Source organism: Leucoraja erinacea, chromosome 33 (genome assembly GCF_028641065.1).
Source record: "Leucoraja erinacea ecotype New England chromosome 33, Leri_hhj_1, whole genome shotgun sequence".
NCBI lineage: Eukaryota > Metazoa > Chordata > Chondrichthyes > Rajiformes > Rajidae > Leucoraja > Leucoraja erinaceus.
Window position 1 is genome coordinate 15,158,634 of NC_073409.1, and position 19,186 is coordinate 15,177,819.

A 19,186-nucleotide genomic window follows, 5' to 3' on the forward strand; every position below is an offset into this window, starting at 1 on the left:
GGCCTCCCTAGCCCTCCGCAATCGCCGCTACGGGTGGCCCGATGTTCAGGCCCGCTCACCGGGATGATGGAACTCCGACGTCGAAACAGGAGAACAACCTCCACGGCTTGGACCTCCGAATCGGCCACTTCCTACCAGAGTCTGCGGCTCCCGGAGTCCACAGGCCGCGCTGGGCGATGATTCACGCTGTGGGCCCTCGGCAAAGGGTCCCAGGGACTCCACGATGTTGAGGTCAGCTCTTCAAACCTCAGCTCCACGATGTTGGAACAGCGGGCCCAGCACTCCGGAGCTTCAAATAGCGATCCGACTCTGCTGCTGAAGCTTTGGTCCGGTCCCCGGCAGGAAAGGCCGCGCCAATCCAGTTGGTAGGCCGCGAGGAGGGGGGCGAGGACGCTACTCGGAGGATAGTCGCATCCTCACCAGGAAGTGACTGGGAAGCGGTTTCCTCCTTACCCTACACCCCTCCCCCACATAGAAAAAGTAAAGAAACTCCAAAACACACTTTTAAGACAAACAATTTTTTTTTTAAAGATAGAAAAAAACGCACAAACTGAAGGCAGAGGCGCCCCTAGTGGATATACTGCACCATTCCCTATTGTGCAGGAGCTTCCAATCTGAATAACAACCATACTCTACCACCCTCTGATCCCTTCCACCAAGCCACATGACCTAAATTGGACTTTTAAATCACATATTCTCTCTTCACAATTTCACTAAAATTATATTAAAAAACAATAATTCCATCAACATTTTTATTCGGCTCCTCAAAGTTAAAGACTACTTACAAAACTGAGATAGTGCATCAATGCTAATGGTGCTGCCATGTAGATGAGATGTAAAACTGGACTCTGCCTGCCCCTCCACTTAAATCCCTTTATTTCATTTATGAACCAGCAGGAGAGTTCTCTCAATTCCTGATCAATATTGATCACTTCAGCCAATGTTGCAGAGAAATTGACTACCTGACCACTTATCTAGACTGTTGCAAGATCTTGCTGTGATTAAATAAAAAGCTGATAGTTCATTGCATTACAACTGATTACATTTCAAAACTATCTAATGTGATGCACTTTGGGAACATCCTGAAGTTTTGAAAGAGGTTTTTTAAAAGTTACAAACTGAAGTTCGATTAATTTCTCTAATTTTAGTAGCATTTTTCAAAACTAAGTTGGTTCCAAATTCTTCATTCTATACTGCAGAAGAACCACTTAGCATGTAATTGTCAAGGCCTACGCACAAATCGAATCATTGCCTTCAACTTCTTCAAATCATTCTGGAATGCAAATTGCATGCCACCAAATACATTTTGCATTCCCTTATATTTGCACAAGTCCGGCGTAATTTGCATATATTACAATAAAATTGTTATAATATAAGAATACCTAGCTTGAGCCTAAGCTGATTCTGTTTTTTGGCCCATTTTAGTTTTTTGGCCCATATTTTTTTAGTATTAAGCATAATTTCCTGTTTCTAAACTTGAAGAAGATGATTTGAGATGGTTTTGACAATTTGATAGGTTTACTATGGTGATAACGCTTTCAAATGAGTTTAGGGTAGACAACCCAATGTTCTATTTCCCAGTGTAATCTGAACTATACCGTTCAAGATTTCCCTGGTTTGACATCTGGTCTGTGTTCAAGTTAACTGATCCCAATTGAACAACACTTTGCCTCAATTATTTGTAGAGTAGACTGGATAAATCAGGCAGTGACTCTGCTTCTAATTGCAACCATTGACCTTCGGGGAGAAGTATACCTAGGATATCAAGTGAGATCCGGATTGGGTATGTTTCCTCCCCTAGACAGATTCAGCCAACACAATTCCGACATAAACGTTAAAAAGTTGTGATTCTCGCAGGCTGTTAATGTCTTTAAAACTGTTGCACGACAAGCGACAATGAATACTGAAAGGGGGGGGGTGGGGACAGATACCAAAAAAAGATCTTTACTTGATTAAAGTCCACTTAAGCTGTAACAGTTGAAAATTGCAATCTGCATGCCATCATTTTTGTGAGAGAGGTTACAAAATAACTAATCCCTGCTCTTAAATCTAGCATTTAAGCTTGAGATTGTAACCTTTTAAGACTTGGTGATCATTTGGGGATGAATTTGTTAAGAAGGAATGTGGCAACACTTCATTTTTCAAGCATGGTGTCATTTTTATTATAGACTTTCTCTTCCATATGTTTTTAATCTTATCCAGGGACATTTTAGTGTTATTAAAAACATATTGTGCCAAATTACATCTTGCACTTTCAAAATTATACTTCCAAAAGAGGTGTTTTTTCTCTGTTTGTTGTACGGTTTGATTTTCCTTTGGGTGGGTTAGGCCATCAAGAAAGGAGGATAAAAACATACTTTACCTTTGGGGTGGGGCTGTGGGTTTTTAAATGTCTTTTATGTTTGAAATAAATCATTGAATCTGGGAAATTTAGAGCAGCGTATGAACATTTAACCCATCGTACCCACACCAACTGAAAAAGCTATTCGGCTTTGGCATTGCATTGGTTTATAATTGTCATGTATACCAAGGTGCAGTGAAAACCTTTTGTTTGTGTCCTAACCAGCTAAATCAGAACATACCATACTAAGTACAACCCAAGCCATTACAGATAGTGTAACGAGAAAGATACCACAGTGCAGAATATACTCTCACTACATTGTAGTGTTGCCGTTAAAGAGGAAAAATGTTGCATCCACAATAAAAGTAGGTTGGAAGATCAGAGCTACCCCCTAACTGGTCAGTAATCTGATAGCAGAGAGGAAGAAACTTTCTGAGTCTGGCGGTTTGTGCTTTTGAACTTTTGTACCTTCTACCCAACGAGAGAGGGGAAAAGAAGGAAAGACCATAGAGGACAATGCCCTTGATTATGATGGTTTCTTTCTTGAGGCATCAGTGTAGATTACCTTAGATGCATTTTAGGGTTTAGAGATACAGCGCTGAAACAGGCCCTTCAGCCCACCAAGTCTGCTCTGACCAGTGACCTGTTTGTGTTTTTACCCTGTCTTTTCTCCAAATCAGATCTCTTAGTCATTTTTTCCCCCCAAATTAAGAACTTTTGTCTTTTCTTTTACATAATTGCAACTGAATTATAATGGCTACTGCCAAAGATTCTGCCCAATGTGATTTTAGCAACATCAAGTACTTTTCCAAGTAGTTTTCAAAGGTGACAAAGGTTTATACTTCCACCTTTGTGTTTTGTTTCAAGCAGCAGTTTCAACCCACTTTTGCTGATTTCTATTCCACCCTTGTAAATTTGGCACTCCCTCAAATAGGACATTTTACTCCTGGTTTATCCTGGTTTATTTTTTAATACCTGTTCTAGACCTATCTGAATTGTGACTGCTATCACCAAAATGCTGTCCCACCAATAGCTTTCCACCTGCTCAGCATCAATCCCTAACAATATCCAAAATCATCTCCCGGCTTGCAGGTTTTGCTAAATGTTGGCGAAGGAACGTATTCAATGCCCTCCGTATTTTTATAGGGTTATGCCTCATGGTTAATATTAAGGTGGCTGAAATCCCCTAATGCTAATGCCCTGTTAATTCTCACATTAGAAAACTGCAGCATATTTATTCTTCTATCCCCTCAGTCTGCAAATGTTTTGATGTCTACTGATGTCCCATCAGTGTAATTGCCCATCTTTGTTCTTCAGTTCAACTGTGTGGCTTCAATCAGAGATAAAAGCGCAGTTGTATTTTTAATATTGGTAATATAATCCATTTATACTGATTGCATCAGCTATTTTCTTACCTGTATACTGAACCAGCTTACTATTTACTTCTGCTGCAATCAACCTTTCTTTATCCTACTACTGTACTTTTTTTACTACTGTCTGGACCCAAAACGTCACCCATTCCTTCTCTCCAGAGATGCTGCCTGTCCCACTGAGTTTCTCCGGCTTTTTGTGTCTAACTTCGGTATTTTTTTAAACAACTATTGTGATCAGTATTTTTCCTAATCCCTTTTCTCATTTGAAAATCTTCTATAATTCCACACTTTAAGCCATGTTTCTGAAATACTGGTAAACCATGATTCCTTGTGTTTCCTGTGCTCTCAGTTGTGCTCTCACTAAATCCAGCTCATTCCCTAAATTCAAAATACAAAGTGCTGGAGTAAAGTGAGTCAGGCAGCATGTGTAGGAGTGGATAGGCCCTGTTTCTGGACTTCATATTTAGGAGACTGCAGTTATTTTCCTTACCCTGTTGCCCAAGCTCTAAAACATATATTTTCCTCCAATGAAGCCTTTTCTCAATTTACCTTTCACTTTTTATTTGACAACTTCACTTTCTCTCTGTGTCTCTACACTAAATCTTTGACAGAGCAGCAGTCATTCGATGAAAGCCTTTTAGCACCTTCCTTGTCATTGTCCGCTAGTGCTGATTGTGCCTAGCTGCTCATGGACTAAAAAAATGTTTGGCTTCAATAATTTGAAGAGGCCATCCCCTCAAATGAAAACCTGTTGAGAATTAGAAAGCACTTTAGATGTGAATTGAGTGTTAAGTATTAGTGAGATGGAGATTATGGCCTCGGGGATGCTCAGAGATAAACAACCACAATTAGGGAGGAAGCTGATCGAGTAAACAAATTCATACCAAAACAGATGCTTTAATCATTTTCAGAATTGATTCGTAGGAACCAAAAAAATCGATTTTTGTCTTGTTTAGCTGGTCAAGCCCCTGTGACAACTGAGAGATTAAATATTTCATTGAGACTCCTTTGGTTATTTTCCTGCTCGACACAGTAGGTTAACTATCTTAAAGCAGTCGCAAGGCCGGTGTTTGTTCAGTATTCATATGGAGGAACTAATTGTCCATGTAGCACTCTTGTGTTCAAATGAGTTAGACAAGAATTTCAATTCATTTCAATCAACTTAGACCCAGGCATATTACGCTGGTCGCTAATATTAATTTTTCCCTTGCAACGTGGACTTCATAAATGTGCTAATGTGCTCACTCGCCAACCCAGCCATTCAGGCTCTTCTGCACAAATTCTAAGCATATAATCAATAATAAAAAAAGATTAGACGAACTGTGAAATCTGTCTTTCATTCAAATACATGTCTGTGTCAATGAATGCGATGGAAAATAATTTCTCTTACTATTGAACAGGGGATTAATTAACAAGGTACTTAATTGGTGATGTAGTTGAACCAGTAAACTTGTTTAACACCTTTTTAACGGTTTAAGTTGCCTGTGTGCTTTATTGAAGCCAGAGAAAGTGTCAGGCTAATGGCTTTTATATTGGTACAGTTTTTTTCCTGACCCACATCAGCTTCAAGATGAAATAATTAACATGCAAATATAGGTGGGCATCTCTTTAACAATGACCTATTGTTAAAATGTCAATGCAGTTGTGAGGATGTACATTTGTTTTCAGCAAAACAACCCTAAATCTGTCTTTTATAAATTCTACTGCAATATCCGTGTTACTTCCCCTAATGAGGTCTTGCCCAAAAGTACTCTGTAATTGCTTTGGACTCCTTTTAATTTTCAAAGTTATAATCATAAGTAGAGTTATTTAAAATTGCTTATATTAATTTTAGTGAAAAACTATTACTGGCTAAGACCAATTAAGAATTGCTATAATATCCCCAGTCAAGTAATTTTATTGTTATAGTTGCAGAGAGTATCATGACGCTGATGTACTTCAACGCTTGTTCTATGCAGTGGGATATATTAAATGAAATGAGAACATTGATTTAAATATTAAATTAAATGAGATAATGATCTAAAACTAAATCTAATGGTATTATTTATCATTTTTATTTAAGCCTATATTTGTACACATCTATAGGGATAGTCTAGAAATTATCCTTGCTATCTTCATAAAAATTCATACCTCAATACAAAGGTGATTTTTTTAATAGACTTCATAAATGTTACAATACCTTTTCAGTAAGCAAACTACATTCCCTTTCTCTTCTCCCAGATAACTAGTTTTAAGGCAAGGTCTCATGGGAGCACAGTTTTCAAGATGGAATTTGCACAGCAAATGAACAGCAATCTTAGGATTCATTCTTGCAGTTAGAGCACCTATATCTCACACGACTGCCACCATGCAATGGCCACAGTGTGAATACAGCCAGTAAGCATCAGACCCCAATCACCTTATACATCTGCGCACTTGAGTAGAATTGTGGTACAACAAATCTTCATGCCTCAAGGCAATGTTATTGAAAGGAGAGTAGAAATACATGATCGTAAACTGTGCTGGTGTCACACCAGTACTAACAGTGTGAATATGCTATTAAATTCTCAGCACCTAAATTAAGTCTTCCATTTAAACATGTTAATGAAATATGATTAAAAGAAAAAATCTAACGTGTATGATCAGGTTTTCCCTTTATCAGTAATTGCTTTGGCATAAATATTAGTTTGGGGAGAAGACCTTGATATATGCACCATCTTTCATTTTTGGTGGTAATTATCACCGTCTTAGGTTGCTTTACCAGATTAGGAAACCACATAAATAGACTTTGTTTTCATCCTACTCCCAATTTAATGGTATAATTTTGAAATAAAGTAAATAAACTAACATTAATTCTGAAGATGAATTGCTTGCAGTTGTATCTGAATTAAATCCACAGGGAGAATTATTGAAATTAATTTTCAGAATGAGCATACCTAATATTGTGGTCACTGGACTTTTTATGGAATATTACAAGGTCTCCCTTGATATTGTCTGCCGCAAAATTGTTTCTGTTTATCCACTGAGCTGGAACTATATTCAACCAGGCTTGGCCCTTTAAGACCATTGTAGGAAAGTAAAACTAGGCAGATCTAAATAATTATATTAACTCCAATTAGAGAGCAATGGAAAATTCCAGATACAATCAGAAGAATTCAACACAATGTTTGTGAATTTTCTTTTCTTTCTGAAGTTAATTTACAATTGTTTCCTTCTTCCATAGTTTGAAACTGTGTTGCATACAAGACTCATACAGTTAGACAAATCACGTATTGTGTTGCAATGATGCAAATAATGCACACTCTCAAAGCACTTTTGCTACTTAACTGAATAGGTAGCACAACTAATATCATCAGTATTTCAGGAGAGGCAGACCCACACCGACTAGATAACCAGTAAAGAATGTTCATTTCTCAAGGAATTTTGTAGAAACCTCAATTAGAATTCACAACCTACTCTAAAATCCTACCATTTTCTCCACAGTTTTAAAGTTACACTGCAAACATGTACACTACAACTATTTAACAGGGTCATAATATTATACTCTCCCACATTAACTTCTTTATTTCATGCAAACATGCTAACATAATTTTGAGGTATCAAAAGTAGATTGATTAAGTAAAGCAGGTATGGAGACGTAAGAGACTGCAAATGCTGGAATATTGAACAAACAATAAAGTGTTGGAGGAATTCAATGGGTCGGGCAGCATCTATGGAAGGAAATGCTGGTCCAGATGAAACAGTGGCCATGCAGCAATGAATGCGCTCAAGAGTAATGTACAGTACAATCTTTTCAGCCAATGCGTTCATTACACTGTCAAGACTTGCCATCATGTGACGAAGGACCAAAGGTGGTATCTTACCATCACTCACTGATGATCAATATTTTGAATACTAAATTGAAACTAAACCAGAAATTTGCTTTTTTACTTTCATTTATTAAAGCAGCCTTTTTTTTGTTGTTGTTTCACTTTAGTCTGTGAACATTACAGACACATCAATCAAAATTAGTTTCTAATTCCACCATATAGAATTAACCTAAGAAGGATAGCTCCTTGACATCTTCCCAGCCTTGGCAAATTAGGATAAAGATGTATTATGCCTTGATATTCTAGTGGTGTAACAATAGATATATTCATTGATCATTCCATCCACGTCCTTTAATGGTGTGGCTTTACTGCTGCTACAAACCTCTGCAACTCCTGAGGTTGCCACTGAATGTCCATTGAACTTTCACCGGAACATAAAAATGGCGGCTGGAATGGAGACTGATTCTTCCAGCTGGTGGTGAGGTTGGGGAAGGGGTGGAGGTGCAGACCCTATGAGTCATCAGACCCAATCAAGGTTGAGAGGATTGGTCAGTGGAGGGGTGTTGGAAAATAAGTCTGCTGTGGGAGAAGGGGTTAGACGTTGGTGGTTGATATAAGTGATCAATAAAGTGGTGGTATGGACAATTTGGTCGACATTGAACTTTGTCTGTGACACTGATACATTACAATACTGAGAATTATGTTCTGCACTCTGAATGCTCTCCCTACGCTTGAGTTTGATTTGATTGTATTTTTTTTAAATGGGATATCTGATTTGTTTGGATAGAATGCAAAACAAGGTTTTTCACTGCACATCACTGTGCAAGTGAGAATAAGAAACCTTAACCTGAAGGGGGCTGAGGGTTTGGTCCCTTGGGAAGATTGGGGGAGGAGCTACATAATTTGGAGATGGGGGAGTTTTATCATGCAGCACTGAGCTCACTAGGTTAACATACCCAAATGAGACCATTTGCTGTGCTGGGACAACATAGTCTAATATCCGTGCAAAGTTCCAGAGGGAGCGCTGATTGAGGAGTGACATCTATCTGGATTGTGAGAAATGCCTCAATGAATTTCCAGGTTAATTCAGAATAGCCTAAAAATTGACAATAATCTGTTTTACATACATTTCAATCATATTGCACTGAAATCAACAGTTCAACGCAATCAAATTTCGAGCCAGAGGTATTGAGCCATGCAGCCCTTCCAGTGTTGATTCCCACTTGGTGCTAAGTGGGGAGTGCTCCAGGATCCCGACAGGAAATGTCACCTATCCATGTTCTTCACAGATGCTGCTTGACCTGCTGAGTGACTCCAGCACTTTGTGTCTTTTTTTTGTAAACCAGCTTCTGCAATTCCTTTTTTCTACCAAGCACTATAATTATCCTTAGTCGTTAGCTGAGGAGGGAAAGAATCATGCACACGGACTTAGTCAAAAGAGTTACCTGTGCAGTCCCAATGCTGTTTCATGCAATCAGGCAGGACTACATTTTTATTTGAGGATGGCCATTTGAATTGCACTGAACATGAGTCAATACCTTCAATGCAGCAAAACCATGATCAAAAGAAAATAATTTTTACTATGAAGGGAAAGAATTTGAGGAATTTATAGAGGATGAGAAAACCGGAGGTCACCATCAAATTTATGAGAAACATTGGCTGGCTCAGAGCATAGAATGTAATGGCAATCGATGCTTGCCTTCTCTTCCTTATTTGTGTAGTGTAACCTTGTCCTGACCCAGATATTTCAATGTATGTCACTTTATTTGTATGCTTTCTGGAGTACAAATCCATGCAGAGGAATTGAAGTGGTTGAGGGACATGGCTTTAAAATATAGCTCATTCAGTTCAGGGCCATTCCTACCAGACCTGAGTTATATACAGTATGTGTGTACACTGTAGTTTACAGCGATATTTTCATTTCACAATTGTTCAAACGAGAAAATAGTCAAAATCAGCGTAAAACAGGTATAAATAGCTCAGCATTATTTTCAGAAGATCTATTACATGTTTGTCCCCGGCCACCCAGCTTTTTAAATATCTGAATTGCCCGGATAGGGTGCTGTTAGCCTTGAAGTTTAACCTCTATTAGAAAACACTGTGGGCTGCCAGTAGCTGAAGATTACCCTTTCTCAACAAAATGAGAACTGACAAGTTGATTTTAAGAGGCTGGTTTGTCACTGTTTACCTAATTTTCAAAGTTGACACAGAAAATTAGTCGGGCTGGCACTCACTCCGTGGCCTTCTTTCCAGTCCATTGACTCTGCCTCTTCCTGATGACCTCTTCTCATTCAGCGAGTGCATGTCCATGGAACATCAGAACATTTCTTTTTTTAACCAAATTCACCTGATTTTCAGATGTTTTCCTGAAGCTCAAATGGATTCACATTCATGTTATGTCGTATATCATTTTGGATGTATCTATTATGGTGTTTTGTGTCAAATACCATAAATTAGAAAATGCTGAGCCTGAAATATTTAATATCACATCATTGTATGAATGACATTGTATGAAATTCTACCAGCTGTTGCATGCTTATCAGCATTTATGGAAGGTTTAAATGACACAGAAGCTACTGGGGCATGTAAATTTCAATGACCGTCCCCGAGTCCCTGTGTGCCTTGCTTAAAAACAGTTTGTACTTCAGTATGTTATGAGGGATAGAAGATTTGGAAGCAGAAATGAGTATCTGGAAATGGAGTTGCACAAAAAAGAGAGACTCGAGGAAGTGAGAGAGAGCAAATTGGTGGTCGTACATTAAGTCACAGCTCGTTCAGCTGCTGTTCAGGATTGCTGTTCTAAGTAACAATTACTGAGCTTTGCTGCATGGGTTAACTTGCTCGTTTTGTTTCCCACATAACCTTTTATGAATATTGTTGTATAATGATCCATATTAAGAGTCAAGTTTACTCACTTGTAAGCATGCTCGCTAAACCAAGATTTGAAGAAAAGGTCAGCTTGTACTATTTAGTTGTATTTACTTCATGCTTTTCATTCCTCGGCTGAGGCTCTGCACCACTGGAGAGAATTAAAGCAATTTAATTTTGCGACTAGTGCCAGGGTTCTCACGCTATCAAATCTAACTGATTTGCATTTACCCACAGTCTTCAGCTGAGACCTCTTAGAGGTTTCTTCTGCAGACCAACTCCTCCAGGGTTTGAAGAAACTAGTCAAATTTCTCACAAGCATCAGCGGACATAATTGCTACATTTTTGACCGTGGTTTTAAAGAGCGCTATCATGATTGGAAAATCCAAGATAAGATTTGTATTCTTGTTTAGTGCAGGTGTTGAAATATTTGCATTCACTCTGTGGGTTATTATGCATAGAAAACGGCTGCTCTTGATATCAGAGTTACTCAGTACAGTTACTGTAATTGCAAGAAAAGAACTAATTGTTTTATCTTGCGGCTGTCTGCATTACCGTATAAATTGAAGGTAAATTAAGGGACAATTACTCTCATTATGTACCGTCTGCCCTGCTCCCCCTATTGAGGTGAGATTAAAAACATTCGCTTCAAAAAGCTGACTTAGCTGGGCGACGTTTAAAGTTTTAATTTTCCTTCTCTATGGAGACTGGCCATTACAGGTTTGTATACTCAGTGGGAAGCAGTTGAGTTGAACTCAACCAGCAAACCTGTCACTGAGTGGCATCATAGGGAGTAATGGTCACCAACTTTTTAAACTGAATGCCAATCAAGAAATTTCAAAGTCAAGAAACTTAAGTACCACCCGGTGTGCACAGCAGTCCTGGAAGTTTCCTGGTTTCAATTGCTAAGCAGTTTCATTTCCTGTGGAGTCATTCATTGGTAGCCCTCCAGCAGCCCACTTTAAGTATATTTTTGTTTGTCTTTTGTTTCCTTATTCTGTGGTAACCTCTTAATTGTTTTCTTCTTTCATTTAATTGGCTTTAGTACTTCTTAATTTGTTAATATTATTCATCCACAAAAAACCCTTTATTAATTGTATTAACACCATTTGTCTCAATCCGTGTTTTGAGTGGATCTTTGAGTATATGAAGAGTGTATTGATGCAGGTTTGAATCCAACACACTGTGCGTGACGGCAGTAATTAAACTATCACTGTCTACTTTAGAAACTGCAATTTAAGGAATGTGTTGTTTCAACTCCACCTCACAGTATGTCCTCGTCCAAACAATAATGGATCAAATCCAAAAAATAGGTATGCTAAAAGTGGCACTACCTGGCCTGGCTGTGCAACAAATGGTCTCCTTGGTTAGTGTAGTAGTTACTGATTCCAACTCGGGTAGCAACAGATTGTATGAGAAAGATCATCAAGAATACGGTAAATCTGTGCCATCTTATCCAGTATTTGTACCACTTTACGTGCTGGTGGTTTAATGATTCAATTAAACTGGCACTCAGTGAGATTCTGAATGTGCTGCTCAGTATGAAAGATTATAAATAGTTCACTGTACACCATGCATTACTGTGAATTCATTTTATTAAAAGATAACAGATGCTGTTCTGTGTTACCCCAACATGAATCAAAATTTATAAATTGGCATATTTGGTGGAAAAAAAATTGAAATCTAAATTTGTTAAAATAGCAACATCCCATGCAGAAGACACAAAGTGCTGGATTAACTCAGCGGGTCAGGCAGCATCTCAGGGGAACATAGATAACTACATTTTCGGGACGAGACCGTTTGCTGGCTGATTATTAGGGGTGGAAGGGGGGGGGGGGGGGGGGGGGCGGATTGAAGAAAGCAGGAAGAGAGGAAGGGCATGAAAAGGCCAGGCAGGGATTAGATTGACACAGGCGAGGAGGGTTTTTTGACAGGTAGATAGTTGGACAAAGACCAGAGATGAAAAGACTAGAAGGTGTGAGGCAAAGGGATTGAAAAGTTGCAAATTGTGAAGCTAGAGGAAGGAATGGAGGGGAAGGGGAGAAATGGGTGTGAGTCCAGGTGAGTCCCAGGGGAGGGAAAGAAGGTGTGGATAAATTGTGTGAGAGGGGGAGGGTTATGCATGCTTTCAAGTTATTTCTTTTGGGTATAAGGATTCTGTAAAATATGCTTGGAATGTGTACATGATAAGCATCAGAATGCCAGTTCATCCTGGACCTCTTTTTAATAATGCAATGGATTGAAATTTCCTTGACACTCCATTCCCAAAGTATTGGAAGCTTTGAGTCCAGAGAGCAAGTTCCATTATGAACCTGAAATAGTTTTGCTGATTTCATCTGATGTATAGTTCATAGCAAAACTAATCCTGTACCTTTGTTTTTCTAAAGCTAGAGCTGTTAAGAAACGGAAAGTCTTGGAATTATCTATTAATATCTCGGGAACATTTCAAAGTATTCCACCTAAATATAAAATGAAGAATTAATATTGCAGGAAATGTGTTCAAAGAGATGCATAATTTAGGGAGCATTTACCAAAATTTACCAAAAGGAATGTGACAATGTTACAGGTAAAAGAGGGGTCATTTTTTATGGCTTTTCCCAATCAGCGGCTTGTAATCATGGGTGGACCATTAGAGAAAGTCAAAGTAGATAATGGAAGCTTCACATCGTGATCAGGAGCAGACTAATTACTGTTTTGAGTCATAGCCAGCAAAACAAGAATAGCAATATGGGTGTACCTACGTCGAATAGAAATGGCAGGTCATGTTTAACTAAATTGGAAGACATGATTTGGTAAAGTCATTTAAGTTATTTTCAAGGATAACTCTTTCTCATAGTATAGAACAAGATGGGAAGATGGCGCTATTTGATCTCTGTTGTAATACTGGTTGCCCTGTCTCCGTGCTGTATTAGAAGTGGAAAAACAGCAAGAATGTTTGATAGCTAGCTGACGACCCACAATATCTGGAGACATCTGTTCTGACATGTGGAATGAATCCCATGCATGTAGAGCCAGTTGGACCTAATTTCTAGCAGTGGAATACTGTGATTTGTTAGTGGAAATTTAACTTTGTGCATTTTTTAATCCATCAGTGAATGAAGATAAGAGGTTCATTCCCTCGCTCGTTAGTGATTTTTGAGCCCAATCCTATTCATAAAATTGAGAAAAGTTACACAGCAATTCTATTTTTGTCGCTCTAGACAGGGTGTTATTTTACAGCCAAGTGGTTTGCTGTGTGCCAAGTGGTTAAAGGAATTTCTCTAGTACAGGTAGTGACAAAATAAAGATTGCTTGAGATTATTTAGTGAATAGAACAATTTTTCATCCCAAATTTCTCATGGCTTCATCATCATTTAAGGAGTTATCTCTTTGCTGAACCTAGCCACAAAGTAACACCTGAAATAGGGAGCTGCAGATTGATTAGATCTTTCGGACAGGCTCCTGTCTAATCCTGGGTGTTCTTTGAAAAGCTTCCTCAAACCTACTCTCCTTGTTTAACAAGTACAAATAGGCATCTTCTTAACTCCAGCTTCCCACCGTCCAGGTGACTCCTCTTTGACCACTTTATTTAATCACAGCACGTTACAACCACTTTAGGTTCAGCTGCGTGCAACAGTGTTTACTTCTCCACGTACGACCATTCAACACAACAGTGTGCAAAAAGCTTGAATCCTTTGAGTCAGGAAATGTAAGTAAAAGTTTCTGTAGTGTGTAATAGCAGGTAATTTCAGCAACGATGTGTTCCTGCTGTGGATCTACACTTAATGTGAGCTAGGTCGCAGATAGGTCCCTTAATATTAGAGAGCTGTTCTGGGACCCGTACTCCTGTCAAACAAGGCTTCATGCCAGGGGTGCACATTGCTGAATCAGGATGTTACACTGCAGGGAATGCCTGTGTGTATGCTTCCTTCTGTGGTCACTTCTGAAAGAGAATGTCCAAGCGGGAAAACCTGAGAAACATAATTGAATCCCAATAGTTATTGGTTTTATTCTTCAACGTATTTTGCTTCACTTGCAAAGTAAAATCAGCTTTGTTATATTCTATTTATTTTTGTTCCACAACCTTTCTTTGCAGGTTCATCCATTTGTTGTGCACTACAATGACAAGAATGCTGAGGTGGTTTCCATGTGGGTCTGCAGGATGCTTGAAGAAAGGCGCTCACAACAGGGGATCCAGTAACCAACCTCAACACCAGTGGCGTTAGACAAAAGAATATTGTCAAGACAATAAAATCTCAACAGAGCAAGCCATTTTATTTCCCCCCCCCTCTCTCCAGTATTGCCAAATCAATGTGGCAGAGTGTTGCATGACCACAGCATGCCTTACATTATCTCTCGTCTGAGCAGACGACATCTGTAACTGTCCTCTGACTTGGCAGGTGGTCTCAATTACTGCCATCATGACATGATCTATAGATAGTCCGTGAGAAGGGTTAGATCACAGGGGGTCCTCGCATTTCAACCAGCAGAGCCCAGGAGTTTCACGTCTAATTCACTGCACCGTTCATGTGTGCCTGTTTGTCCTTTGTAAATTCAGACACATTCTGCCTGCTCTTATTAGACTGATAATATTGCTGTTTGAGAGAATGATCCATTTATTGGACCTGAAGTTATGCTGATATGGAAAACAAGACGAGCACCTCTCACTCTCCAACGTTGGGCAACAGTTAGAAATTTGGATGCTCGCTTATTTCTTGCAATTGCTTCAACGCATTTTGAATGCCAACATATTGGGCCTTAAATATGTTTACTTTTGACATTTACTTTAAATAATATGATACAATTTATAACGCATCCAAAACTATGGTATGCAATTATGATGTATCATTTTTACAATGTGGATTTTAGATAAAATATGCACATTCTGTACAGTTTTATATTGATGAAATCAGTCGGTGTGTATCACTATCATTTTGCTGTGGATTGCACTTCGTCATCAGATTATTCTGTGCAGTCACACATTATACATTTTTCTTCTGAAGTTGCTTATTTTATTTAGTAGTGAACATTTTCTGTTGATTTTCCAAAGTTTAAATAAAATTTTAAACACCCAGTAATGTGCTTTTACATAAAGGGATTTGTGATGCGTTGGCCAGAATGGCTCCATGGTAAATCAAAAAGAAAGAAAACTATCTCCATGTTCATTTGTGACATTTTCATCTTTGCATTTGCTTGCTTTGAATGCCATCCCTTTGAACAAGCAGATTCGCATTTATTGCAGCACATCAGAAAGGAATAATGTCATAGGTGGTTGATTTTTTAGCAACCATTTCTATTCATAATCAGAAATGTTAATTCTTGTTTCTGTTTACACATAGCTGCCTGCTCTGCTGAATATTTATATCTTTGTAAGCCTAACTTCTTGCGATCTGTGTACAAGGAAGTCCAGTTCGTTCTGAACACCATCACTCTCACCTATTAGAAAATAATCCAGTTTCTCTTTTTTTCTATCAAAATACATGTCTGCACATTTGTCCACATTATATTCCAGTGACCACGTCTTCAGCCATTCCCTTCATCTTTCTTTACAGTGCTGATGTTTCTCTGCATCCTCCTCAACCAGATTTGCAATATGCACAAACCTGGATACCCTTCACTCGATTCCATGGTCCAAGTCATTGACTTAGATTGCAAGCAGCCGGAGCCAAAGCAAAACAAAGCCTCCCAAAACAAATCTGATCCATTCATTTCTACTCATTGTTTTCTGCCCATTAATCAATTCTCAATCTAGGTAAGAATATTTGCCTCTGGTATGTACAGTCAAATTTTGTTTAATAATTTCTTGTCTGGCATCTTATTGAAGGACTTCTGAATGCACAAACACACCACATCAACAAGTTCACCCTTGTCTATTCTGCTAGTTAGAATCTACAAAAACTCTTCATAGATTTGTTAAATATGCACCTGCACTGGCAAATACGTCTATTTAATCAATCATTCAAAAGATAGCACCTCCATCCTTGCAATATTTATTTAGTATTACACGAAAGAGTAAGCATAGCTATCTCCTCCTTCGTGGCTTGTTCCCAAACCACCAAGCTCACTTCCAGTGAAACCAGTTTCCACTATAAAGGCAACATGTAGTATGTGTTTCAATCAGACCTAGATAAAACTTATGGTAATGAAATGTAAATCTCACAGCTTGATCATACTTATTGGAAGTAAAATTTACAAGGTTAGCATCTTAAGTAATTACCATGATCATCTATATTTCTAGGAACTAAGATCTAAGATCATTAAGTGAACCAAGATTGGAACATTGGAAATGAGATCTTATTTCTCAACATAAATTTGGACTCAAACTAGTTACTGGAGCATCTCTATGAGTGTTACTATAATAGCAGTCTACTAAATAACGGCTGATGTGCAAGATTGAGATTTAGTCTCTTGGCACGTTTCTGTCTATGTTTAGGTGGAAGGCGTTTTTTATGAAAGGAACATATTCAAGGTGTTTTCCTGGGTTCCTTTTATTTGGCCCTGCACCCCTGCTGCAAGAAATTGGGTGATCACTTTGCTTCCAAATAATGATAAACATTATTCTCCATTCAACACTTGATTGTCTTCTTGAGTGAGAGCCTCTTGGCTAGCTCAACTCGAGCTAGAATGATGGTCCCACTGTGCATCATTCCAAATGGGTTCCCCAATGCTCATGAGTCTTTTGATGACCACTGTCTAAAATGACCTCAGCAACTGTCTAAATTGAGTGCATGCATCCCTTTGAAGGAAATAGGCAAGATTTCGGGTCGAAACCCTTCTTCAGACCTGAAACGTTGCCTATATCCTTCGCTCCATAGATGCTGTCTCACCCGCTGAGTTTCTCCAGCATTTTTGTCTACCTTCAATTTTCCAGCATCTGCAGTTCCTTCTTAAACATCAAGTAAAAAGATGTTTGTCCCTTATGGAAACCAGAAGGGAGTAGAGACTTCAACACTACAGACCAAAACGTTACCCATCCATTTTCTCCTGAGATGCTGCCTGACCCGCTGTCTGGCATCTTATTGAAGGGCTCCAGCAGTTTGTGTCTATCTTTTACACACTGCATAATGCAAGTATAGAAACAGGTTGTCTTTACACTCCATTTTAAGATACACTTGAGTTCAAAGTTGTAATGTGATATTATCATTGCAACATATTGATAGTATTTGCCCAATAATAAATCCTTGACAGCATGTTATATATTTAGCAAGAAACTTCAAGGCTACATATAAAGATTTAATGTATTATTGTCAAGTTGCATTTCAGTTGCATACCTCTTATGACCGTGATAAACTGTTCAGATTGTATCCACAAGTACAAGAGATAGGCTTGTCAAATGTTCAAATTCATAAAATTTGAACAGGTGATACTGGACAATATGTAAACAGCACAGTTTTCCCTGTCTCCAAACAGGCAATGCTCCTGCAATGGCATATTCAGATACTTATCTGACATGCTCTTGATCTTGGCAAAGGTGATATGTTACTATATTTTAATCTGAAATCTTTAATTTTTATCTCATGAAATGACCACAAGAATTACATGTTTAGATGATTATATCCCACAGCATAATTTGCATCCCAGGTGAAAATGATCCAGAAACAGCCTCCATTACTGTCTTTGTGTGCATTGCTAGGGGATATCTGCTCTGCCTCATCTCAGAAAATGCCAGCTCCATATGATTGTGAGTGACCCACTGTCAAATCTAATGTGATTATTATGCATGTTTTCATTATGCATGGCATTGGGTCATTTCAGTGAATAAATTGAATACATTAGCATACTGGACACTTTCAAATAATTTGTTTGGGATTGAAAGATCATATTCAGTGTGAAGATGAGTGAACGTTTAGTTTTAGAGATACAGCTTGGATCAGGCCCTTTGGCCGACTCAGTCCACGCCGACCAATGATCATCCATTCACACTAATTCAATGTTATCCCATTTTCACATCCATTCCCTTCACACAAGGAACAATTTACACAGGCCAGTTAACCGACGAACCTGCCGGTCCTTGGCATGTGGGTGGAAACCAAGCACCCGGAGGTCAAAAGGAGAATGTACAAACTCCATCACCGTGCCACCATGCTGCACTACATTATTGGGTATCAAAAAATACTTCCCTTTAAAGAAATGTTAAATTCTGCAAAGAAACCAATCTGCCCTCAGGGTAATCCCATTTTTGGAGATTAAGAAAGCAGTTCAATTACTTTTCAGAGGTTTCTCTGACGCCATGATTTCTTCCACTTTGGCATTGTTCTTCATTGTGAGGCAAGAGGTTATCCATTGTTCTGCAACAACTAAGAGCTCCTCATCCTAAATTGCAATGGGAGTCCTAGAGTGCAGAGCAATCATTTTGTACATGTGACTGAACCACTGTACATTTCTCAATTTGCAATGTGTTTTTTTTTTTTAGTTTCTTATGCACATCTTAATAATTAGTTAACATCCACTGTTGAGTGACCCTTTTGGTTTATTGCACAGTTAATACAGCTGTTCTGGTCTTCAGCAGCTAAGAACCTAACACGTGCAATCATGATGAAATCATTGAACTCAATTCCGCTTCCTATTCTTAATTCTACACGAAAGTTGGCTTTACGAAAAGACTATTCAATGCAATTAGGCACACTCTATTGTTTTGATAAGAAGAAAAACCTTATCATTTTTGCCAGGCGACTGATAGTTCATGTCACCGCTTTATACATCTACGTACATAAAAGGAAGCTTTTGCCAGACATAGACACAAAAGTTTTTTTTCTTTTTACACAGTGTGATTAGTCTGAGCAAGCACAGGAAAACTAAGTTTAAAAAGAGAAATTAATCACCATCCCAGTTTATTT

At 38.5% G+C, this 19,186-nt stretch overlaps 1 protein-coding gene and 1 long non-coding RNA gene across 7 annotated transcripts in view; one reads left to right on the forward strand and one right to left on the reverse strand.

Moving 5' to 3' along the window:
* Window positions 1–15,427, forward strand: part of map2k5 (mitogen-activated protein kinase kinase 5) — a 220,197-nt gene extending 204,770 nt beyond the window's left edge. For all 4 annotated transcript variants that reach the window (XM_055661426.1, XM_055661427.1, XM_055661428.1 and 1 more), the window contains one exon: window positions 14,446–15,427. In XM_055661426.1, coding sequence (XP_055517401.1) covers window positions 14,446–14,550 — 105 coding nt within the window. In that variant the 3' untranslated portion in view covers window positions 14,551–15,427. The remainder of the gene's footprint in view (window positions 1–14,445) is intronic.
* The window catches only part of LOC129712740 (uncharacterized), a 118,061-nt gene that overhangs the window by 50,804 nt on the left and 48,071 nt on the right, over window positions 1–19,186 (reverse strand). The window lies entirely within an intron of this gene.